Source organism: Hemitrygon akajei, chromosome 21, assembly GCF_048418815.1.
Source record: "Hemitrygon akajei chromosome 21, sHemAka1.3, whole genome shotgun sequence".
Taxonomy (NCBI): Eukaryota; Metazoa; Chordata; class Chondrichthyes; order Myliobatiformes; family Dasyatidae; genus Hemitrygon; species Hemitrygon akajei.
Genome location: NC_133144.1, coordinates 35,974,181 through 35,984,556, shown reverse-complemented (window position 1 = coordinate 35,984,556; position 10,376 = coordinate 35,974,181). Strand labels below are relative to the sequence as shown.

At 44.9% G+C, this 10,376-nt stretch overlaps 1 protein-coding gene across 2 annotated transcripts in view; it reads left to right on the top strand.

The window, feature by feature from the left end:
* The first annotated feature begins 235 nt into the window (after positions 1–235).
* Positions 236–10,376, top strand: part of marchf8 (membrane-associated ring finger (C3HC4) 8) — a 60,794-nt gene continuing 50,653 nt past the window's right edge. The window contains exon 1 of one of the 2 annotated variants that reach the window (XM_073025196.1): positions 236–467. In XM_073025196.1, coding sequence (XP_072881297.1) covers positions 438–467 — 30 coding nt within the window. In that variant the 5' untranslated portion in view covers positions 236–437. The remainder of the gene's footprint in view (positions 468–10,376) is intronic. The other variant, XM_073025197.1, reaches the window with a different exon arrangement.

Genomic DNA, 10,376 nt, shown 5'->3' with positions numbered 1-10,376 from the left:
GTCAGTCGAGACAGAGGGAGTGGGGAGGAAAAGGGTAAATCCGGAGAATGTGTGTGAGGGTGAAGAAGGCGGCAGCATGAAGTTGAGGGAAGTGAGCGGCCCGGGTGCGAGCGGTCGGGGACGAGCTCCAGCGAAGGCGGGAGCGAGGCGTATCCAGTCACTCTCGCGGTTCCGCGCACGCCGCCGGCCGGAGCTACGCGCCGTTGTTGGGGGGGGGGGGGGGGGGGAGGGGAGGGCTTATGAATAATTCTTCAGCCGCTCTGCTCCTGCGTGTCTGATGTGATCGCGGGCCGGACTGCATAGTCCGCTCCCTCGCTCTCTCCCTCCCTCGGCTCGCAGACAGACGGACAGACAGACAGACCCGCCGGCGCGGATGTGGGGCCGGCTGCGGGCGGCCCTGCGCCCAGCGGGAGGGGAGCCCGAGGCGCCTGGAGCCGATGCAGCCTTGCTGGAAGATGAAACTGCAGGTACCGTGTTCCCTTTGTCTGCGTCGCCGGGAAGCAAGACTTGGGCTGCGTTCCCCGGGATACCCGACTTCGGGGGTAGAGGGGTGAGCGGGAGCGGGGACGGGGCTGAAAGAGAGTGGGTGAGTGGAGGCGAAGGAAATACCTATACACATTTTCATGGGGCTGTTAGTAACCTGTGTAGAGACAGGTCTTCTCTGCAAATGGCCCGCTCTGCTCCTGTTTGACTGGGCGCTGGGTTTTGGTTTCTGCGCCCTCCGGATGGAGGGTTGTTGCCGAACACCTAGCTACTGGTGTCTGGGCCAGTTGGTATGCCAGGGCTGCGGCTCAGCCCCGGCCCTGGCCGTCTCCCTGCTGGGATCCGCTGCTGTGAGTACAGGATCTTTACCTCCTGCCAGGGGCGGCAGTGGGTCACCCTGGCCCCATCAGAGGGAAGGGTGTCGGGCAGTTCTGTGGCAGTAGTGTTGGAGAGGGAGAGCTCTCCGTCACTTCTGGCTGGGAATGTTGTGGGGGGAGTCAGTAAGCCTGCACTTAAGGTGTGTTTGTGTGGACCTGAGTTGAGAGTTGGGAGTCGGGTGTACCTGTGCTCTTTTGGCGAGAGAAGAGAAGTGGCTATACACCCTTCTGAAACGTCGTATCAGCTTTCGGTGCTCGGTCTCACCATTTAATGTGTATTGCTTCGTCTGTGTAGTGCGTGGAACGTTCCTTTCAAGTGAAAGATTGAACTGGTTCGGAGTGTATGTGGCCTGTGTTCTGAGCTCAGCCTTCTCCGTCCCGGAAAAGGACTGTGCGGTCCTTCGGATTGGAGCCGAATTCAGTTCAGAAGGAACGAAAGAGGATCAGCTTTAGCTAAAAGCACCTTTGACCTGCAGGGGATCTCCAGCGTTTTTGTTTTAGATTTCTTTACATTTCTAATTTTCTTTATTCTATTGTTCAAAGCATTTAATAGGAGTGCTTTCTGTTATATTAGAAAATATAGTTTACGTATGCAAAGATCATATGATCACGGGCAGATAATTTTTGGTTATTTACTTCCTGCTGTGGATTCACCCTGGATGTCAGTCTGGGTGAGCTGGTGCTATTGAAGAAAAACAGAGTCGTTTTATTTTGGGATGATGTAGGTTGAGCTCCTAACCACTATGTTGGTCTGCTGGTGTCTCACTGTCCCAGTCAACAGCTTCTAAGCTCTTGTGTTGACACAGAGGTGGACTGGGTAATGTTGGCATCAAAGGAACGAGGGTAGCTGCTTGATTCCAATTCTTGGGATCTTGCTTGTTCAGAGTTTTCTTGGAATGGCAGGCTGAGACTTGTGAGATGCTAATGGAATTGCCATCCATAAATCAGCTAGTACTCACCAATCACTTTACTGCTGACGTAAGTAGGTGTTGGAATCCTTTATGGAAATAATAGGGATGATAGATGAAGGAGAGTCAGTGCATGTTGTTTACTTGGATTTTCAGAAGGCCTTTGACAAGGTGCCTCACACGAGACAGCTAAGCAAGAACAAGAATGGTATTAAAGAAAAAGCGCTGGCTTGGATGGAAGATTTGCTGATTGGCAGGAGGCTTAGAGTGGGAATTAAGGGGGACCTTTTCTGTTTAGCTGCTAGTGACCAGTGGTGTTCTGCAGGGGGCCTCTTCTTTTCACACAGTGCATACATCAGGGATTTGGATGATGAAATTGAAGGCTTTGTGGCCACGTTTGCGGACAGCGCAGAGATGAAGGGGTAGGTCCTATTGAGGAAGCAGGGAGTGTGCAGAAGGACTTGGACAGATTAGGAGAATGGGTAAAGAAGTGGCAGATGGAATACTGTGTAGGGAAGTGTACGGTCATGCACTTTGGTAGGAGGAATTATTTTCTAGATGGGGAGTAAATTTAAAAATCAGAGGTGCAAATGTACTTGGGAGTCCTCATGCAGGATTCACTACAGGTTAACTTGCAGCTTGAGTTGGTAGTGAGGAAGGTAAAAGTGATGTTAGCATTCATTTTGAAAGGACTAGAGTATAAAGCATCAACATATGTAATGTTGGTGCTTTATAAAGCACTGGTGAGACCTCACTTGGAGTACTGAGCGTTTTTGGGTTCTTAACTAGAAAGGATGTGCTGACACAGAAGAGGGTTCAAAGGATGCAGATGAAAATGTTTCTGGCATTGAAAGGGTTATCATTAGAGGAGCATTTGATGGCTCTGGGCCTGTACTCACTGGAATTCAGAAGAATAAGGGGGAGATCTTATTGAAACTTATCGAATGTTGGAAGGGTGTTTCCTATAGTGGGGGAGTCTAGGATCAGAGGGCACAGAATCTGGATAGAAGGATGTCCTTTTGGAACTGAGATGAGGAATTTCTTTAGCCAGAAGGTGGTGAATCTGTGGAATTCATTGCCACAAATGGCTAAGTCATTGGGTATATTTAAAACAGAGTTTGATAGATTCTTAATTAGTAAGGAGATCAAAGTTTACAGAGAGAAGGCAGGAAAATGGGGTTGAAGGGGATAATAAATCAACTGTGATGGTATGGCAGGGATGAGTCGATGGACGAAATGGCTTAATTCTGTTCCTATGCTTTTTGGTCACATGGTTTCAGCAGAATGAATAAGAACGTGACAGATATAATGGAATATAGCAAATGAGTTATCCACTTTGCTGTACGCTATACAGAGGAGAGGGGGGTGTGGTTTGTGTTCCTAGAAAATTGTCTATCACAATTCTCTGTAATGCAAGCCTGTTATCTTTATTGTATCAAGTTGGAAAAAAAAAGTTCTTCAGATAAATTTGGTGAAGGAGAATCTTATTCAGTATCTTGCATGTTTTGATAATGATTTGTGACTTCTGGAAGGACAAATTTCTGTTGCCCAGATGTCTATGGATGGTGCCTGCATACAGTTTTGGTCTCCTTGCCTACAGAAAGATATACTTGCAATAAAGTTTCATTGACTGTGGTCCTGGGATGATGAATGGGTGTGCTCTATAAAGAGAGATTGAATCAACTGAGCCTGTTCCTTCTGAAGTTTAGAAGGAAGAAAGATTTCATTGAAACGAAGATTTTGAGCAATCAATGAAGGGAGAATGTGTCCCTGGCTGTGAATTCTGGAACAAGGGGTAAAAGGGAGATTAACTTTATCTGTCAGGAATAAGTCAAAATGTAGTAAAGTGCATCGTTTGTGTCAAATTATATCAGCGAGGATTGTGCTGGGCAGCTTGTAAGAGTCGCCATATTTCCAGTGCCAGTGTAGCATTCCCACAATTCACTAATCCTAACCATACATCTGAGGAATTTGTCCTGGAGCTGAATCTTCAGAATTCTCCATGCTGAAGGGCTGTGGAGACTTTGTCTTTGAGTTCATTCAAAGCAGATGTTGGTAGATTTTTAGATATTAAGGGAATTGAGAGATACGGGAATGGTGTTGGAAAATGGCATTGGGGTAGAAGATTGGCTAAGCTGATGAATTGTAGAGCGGGCTTGTACAGTGAAATGGCAGACCCAATTCCAAATAAACCATATTCCAGACCATGGAGTCTCTTGGGGATGATGGAGTCAGTCAGCTGGTATTTTGGGGTGCATCACCGGTTAACTTTTAGTCCTGATTTTCAGTCCTGATCTTGCCAGGGCTGCACTAATTTAAACCATAGCCAGTAAGTGGAAGACTTGGATTCTTATAATGTTATGATAGTTCTCTGTTTTATATCTGGACTTAAGTTTTTTTTTAGAAATAGCGATGTATAGTCACAACGCCTTACAGGTCCTGCCCCAGGTTACAGCTGTTTATAATCTGAACAAGTCAGAAATGTGGCTGTGGACCGAGTTCCGACATGGCAGAAAATTCTTGCAGCAGCTGGCAAATCCGTCTTGCCAGACTCCCAAACACTGCTTCATGTATATGGGTTGTATACAGGTTAGGTGTTTGTAAGCTGGGGAGGATCTGTATTCCCTAATAAACATTGAAGATCAACCCTCAGATATTTGTAGATATCCTAGGATGTAGATCTCATTGCTGTTGCTTGTAATTGCTGTTATGTTACTTTGATTCTAGTATATTGCTAACTGGTAGTTCTGACCGTCTCTCAATTTATTGACAGTTGTGTTACAAGCACGGTGATAATTAACCTGTTTTTGCTAATATAACATTAATCAACTGTTGGTTCAGACACTGATAAAGCAATATCAAGTTTTATTGTGTAGTTGCTAATATAATTCTAACCAACTTGTAGTAAAATTAGCACATTCGTTAACCTGTAGCTTGATGCTCCCACTGATGAGCTATTTTAGTGAGTGCTGAGTTTGTTCCTCTGGATGGTCAGTTGTAGGGCAGTTTATCATTTCCTTCAGTTTGAAATGTTTGTGTTATTGAAGAGTGGGAGCTTGCAGTATGGAGTTGCAATTCAAATACAGATCATAATGTGGAGAAAGCCCAGTGCTACTGGATTTCTGGCACACCTTACAATGTAGTCTTTGACCAAGCTCGGCCCTCGTACTGTTTTCCTTCACTCTGGTGAATTTTGTTTGATATCCCTTCATTAATGTTTTGGGCATTTTCTCTGCTTCTGGTGAAATAGATAGGATTGTGCAGCACATAAACAGGCCATTCGATCCAATGGCCATTCTGATGATGAGTGGGCATATTTTTGTCTTATCTCTCTAGTCTTAAAATCTCTAGCACTTCTAGTCCACAGGTTGTAAATGCATTTCCTCACACATGAAGGCTATTAGAATTCGTGAGCTGGTGATTAATAAGGATAATAATAGGCATGCATATTCTTATGTTACCTAAAAACAATGTGGGCAGGCAATTTATGTATTTAAAAAAACTAAAAATACAGGCCAGGCAGCACCTGAGAGGAGAGAAACAAATTGATAAACCTCTACCCCTCTCCACAAATGTTGCCTGACCTCCTGGGTATTCCAAATACTACTTGTGTTTATTTCAGGTTTCTACCATTTGCAGTTTTTGTTTTTAGCCAGCTTCTTGTTGCTGAAGTTGATTTTCCTTCCCCTATCACCCATCTTCACATTTTGCCTTGCTTCTTTTTGTCTCCATCACCCTGCTCCTTTGTCCCACAAAAGTGCATCCCACTTTTGCCTTTCAGAAGTCTGATCATTTCAAAAATAAAATCTGTACATCCTTAAAATCTGGAGTAGGACAGAAAATCCTCGAAGCACTCTGCTGGTCAGACAGCATCTTGCAAAGAGAGGAACAGTTGACATGGTTCTCATTTACCACACCAGAATTACAGAAAATTTCCCAAAGCAACTTGTGGAAGGAATCACAAACAATTCCATTCGCAGTCAGGAAAGATAATAAGGAACAACACACAAACATCTCTAATCTCTTTCATTTCTAAGAAGAAATGCAAGGACAAGGAATGTATGTGATGGGGTGAGGCCACTGTTGCCATGGGGAAAATGTAGTGCTTGGTATTTAATGGCAGCACTTAACAATACAGATAACATTTTACAAATGTAGGGTGCAGGGCATACCCAACGGGCCAGGTTTAGTATTGGAGTAAGAAAAAAATAGAGCTGGCTGTCAGAGGTGGGTGAGATTCAGCCAAAATGGCTAATTCTGATCAGTGAAAGTGCACTGCCTTTAAGTTGTAGATTTTCATGAATACCCCACTGCAGCTTTGTTTGAAGTGCAATCGCTGTTGTAGGAAATGCAGCAGTGCACTTTTACACTGCGGGCTTCCGCACACAACAATGCAGTAGTGTCTACTGACACCACTTAAGCGGGGAAGATCTGTCAACAAACACTGTGCCACACAGCAAATAGTTTATTTTCTCTTTTTAACTAGTCTACACTGAATTGAAGTTATGATTGAAACCACAGCAATCCCCTTTTATGATACAGTGGTTTCCCCAGGAAATGCAGCAACAGAGGAGAGTTATTTGGACAAAATGAATTCCTGTGGTTACAGCATGACGTTTGACAAGATTGTCAGGGCTGTCACCCATTCATCAAGATTGTTGATTTGTATAGTTGTGTTCTGAGTACAGGCATGAAATCAACAGTTGGCTTGTTCTGGTTAGAGGTGTTGGGTGAGTGGTAGACCTGGGCAGGGAGTGTCTGTGCTGCTTGAAATCTTTGGCACACAGAACCTTCTGCATCCCTCTGAGAGGGTATGGGCTATTTCTCATGCAAAACATGATGCCTGAACACTTGGAAATGTTGAACCCAAGGGATTCTGCAGATGCTGGAAGTCCTCAGACAACCCCCCCCTCCCCCAGCAAGTCGGGCAGCATCTATGGAGGGGAGTAAATGGCTAACATTTTGTTCTGAGAGCTGTCATCAGGACTGGAAAGGAAGGGGATAGAAGCTAGATTAAGAAGGTGGGGGAGGAGGAGGAGTGTAAACTGGCAGGTATAGGTGAGAGAGGAGATAGGTGGTGTGGCGGGGGAGGGGGGGATGAAAAGAAGCTCGGAGGTGATGGGTAGAAGAGGTAGAGGGTTGAAGAGGGAGGAATCTAATTGTTGACGGTAGATCAGACCTGATGCAGGTTGGGGACTGCTTCATTGAGCACCATTGCTCTTCCTGCTACAAGGCAGGATCTCCTGGTAGCCACCCATTTCAGTTCAACTTCCCATTCTGACATGTTTGTCCATGGCCTCCTCCACTGCAATGATGATGCCCAACTCAGGTTGGAGGAGCAACACCTCATCTTCTGCCTGGCTGGCCTCCAACCTGATGGCAAGAACGTTTGATGTCTCTGACTTCCAGTAGTTTCTCCCTCCCTTCATTTTTCATTCTGGCTACCCTCTCATCCCTTCTCTTCTCAATTGCTAATCACCACCTTATGGTTTCCCTCATCCTCTTTCTTTCCACAGTCCACTGTAGTCTCCTGTTAGGTTCCTTCTTCAGCCCTTTGCCTCTTCCACCTGTCCCCTTTCAGCTTGTTACTTCACCTTCACCCTCCCACCCACCCATTTTACCCCTCACCTGTCCCCACTTATCACCTGCCAGCTTGTCCTCCTTTCTTTACCCCTCCCCCACCCTCTTAGTCTGGCTTCTATTCCCTTCCAGTCCTGATGAAGGGTCTTGGCTGATGATGATGATCTGGACTCTGTTTCTGTAGTGGACTCTGAATGCAGAATCCTCTGACTGGGATGTGAGAGTGTTAGTCTTATTCAGAGGAGGTGGGAGCTTGTGATCTTTCATCTGCAGCCTTTGACCTCGCCCTTGATCTTGAGCATTGGAGGTGAAACTTGTCAAACTGCCAAGTGCACGACTCATCTGTCATGGCTGAACTTTAGGAGTTTGCTGTTGCTCAAACGGTACCAGTTGCACTTTCATGTCAGGGGAGGTTTGAACTCGTCTCACTGCAGGATGTCATGTCAATGTGGTTCTGAGGTGAGCCGGGGAGGCCTCTTCAAATGCAACTTTCACTTGTAGTTCTGTCCAGATAAGAAAAAACAAAACAACCACAGTAGGTTAAAGAAGACCGGGAGTCTCTTTCCCAGTGTGCCGGGACTGATTTTTATTCATAAATCAATATATTAAAAAAAACCTGATTTATATCATTTTGCTACTATATCATCTTGCTGTGCACAAATTGAAGCTTCCCCACTCTACACCAGACATTGTGCTTCAGTTCATTGGCTTGAAAGATCTTTGGAATGAGCATAAGTACATTAAAGGCAGGATGTTAATGGAATTGTGTCTTGCAAACTACTGCATATATTGAATGTTGTGGGAGGGTGCCATGGCTCAGTTGGAATTGATGTGCTTGTGTCAGTCAGTGCTCCTCAGCAACAATAGGCAAATCTCCGCAGGGATCCCATCTAGTCTTAAATCTACTGCTCTGTTGCCTGGAAACCATTGCTAATAACCATGGTTATGGCACCTCATCCAAATTATTATTTGCTGCCATTTCACCTGTGAGAACTTGGCCTGTAATGGTGTCAGTGTTCTGTAATCCCTTTGTGATTTCATCCACAGCCTTGCACCCTGTTTTGAATCTGTCATGGGATATTGACATCCCTGCCAGTCTGTCCCTAACAGAGCAACATGTTGGGCCACCTCAGTGGCTGGTTAAGAGCCGACCACATTGGTTTAGGAGTTCACCCCACATTCAAGACAACAGATGCTCTTTCCTGGTGTAGCAGATGGCTTTACAACAATCTGGTAGTTTTGCAGTCAGCAGTCCTGGTATTAGAGTTTATTCCATTTTATTTAATTAACTTGATTACTCCACTGCCATAGTGGGATTTGAACTTGTTGTCAGGATTCTGGATTAATTGTCCAGTAATGTGACCATTGTACTAACAGGAATCAGCCTGTTATGTTGACTCTTGCCTGCAATGTGTTCCCAGAATTTTCTACTTGTATGTTAGATTCCCAATGTCTCTGGTAGTTTTGCTTCACAACCTCTTCTGCTGTGGTTTAGATTTAATCAGAACCTTAATTTACCTTGAAAATGCCTCTTGTGCACCTCCTCCTGCACTGGCAGGGAGTGTGGAGGGTTGTAAAGCCGCGGGGGGTGGGAAGGGTTGTGGAGGGATGATGCCATAAAAATCTTGAAAGCTATGAATATTTTCACGGCATGAAAGTGATCTTCAGAGAGGGCAGCACTGTCCCAAGTTCAGTTATGATCCAGGGACATTGTCTCTGAAGAGTCTTCAGATTCTCTTTGTGACTAGGTGAGCTCCCCACCCCAGACGCTCTGATTTTCACTCAGGTCCCAAAGATGTGTGGGTTGAGCAATAGAGGTGAGAGGTGCTGAGCCTGTGAGAGAATTGGTTACAAGGAGATGAATGGGAAATGGCAGAGAATGGGGTTGCTTTGAGAGCTTGATGAACTGAATGGCTTCCTACATAGAAAGGAAGACATGTCTTTTTTTTCCTGTTTTAAGATAACCACAACGATGAAACCCTGAATGCTTCAGTAGGTTTGTTTTGTCTGTAGATGCACTAGTAGGTGAATGACTAGGTAACTTTAGGGAGGGTGAACCCAGAATAATACAAATGTGGGCGGCGACACTAATTTTGTGCTTGTTGTTATCAGTCAGTTGTGTTGTATTACCAATACTGAAAGTTAATGCACTTGCCTAGGGAACTTGGGTTTTGCTACACATTAATAACTGAAGACAAGCAACAAAATATAACCCAGATGGTTTAAGCTTGTGTGATTCAGTTGGTCACGAAAAGGGGTGTCACATCACGGCCTTTGGCATGATCGCTTCTGGAAGTCCACAAGGAAATAAAGTAAAATTTAAACAACATTTTGGGAAATAAAATAGCATAAATAAAATCCAGCTTCCATTAATGTATTACTCAAGAGCTGTATAAAGTAGAAAGCTTCATAAAAAGAGACAAATATGGCAAAACCATTGAACCAGTAAACAGTATTTCCTGACACTGCATCTGTTCTATGAGCTAACATGCTCACTTGAAGCTGAAAACTTGTCAAAACCCCAAATAATTCACGCTGATCTATTTTGAGTTCTGCCTTGACTGGCCAGGATGTTTTGCCGCTGGAGGCCTAGTGTTTGCAGTCCTGGTTAGCTCTGAGGCTCGGTTGGTTCTGTGTCACCACCCTATCAACAACAGAAGGTGAGGCAGCAGAGAGGGCCGTAGGGAGTTGGTGGCAGGTGGCCTCCTGATGAAATTTGCTGGCAACCAGAGTCCCCCTACTCCTGTTTTCTGCTCTCGTGCGTTGAACAACTGAGCAGCAGAGAGCGGCACGGAGAAATCAGTTGTTAGCTGAGTAAGTGCTCAAAGATTTGATGCCCAAAAGCAGAAGTAATGGAAGTGAAGTCTGATTGCCAGTATGTGATGAATGTACAAAAATGTCAAAATTTGAGTTTATTATCGTATGCACAGGTGCAATGAAGAATGTCCTTGCAACAGTGTCACAGGCACATGTCATCAGATACACAACATTCACAAGAAAAGTAAAACACATACAAAATTATATGAGA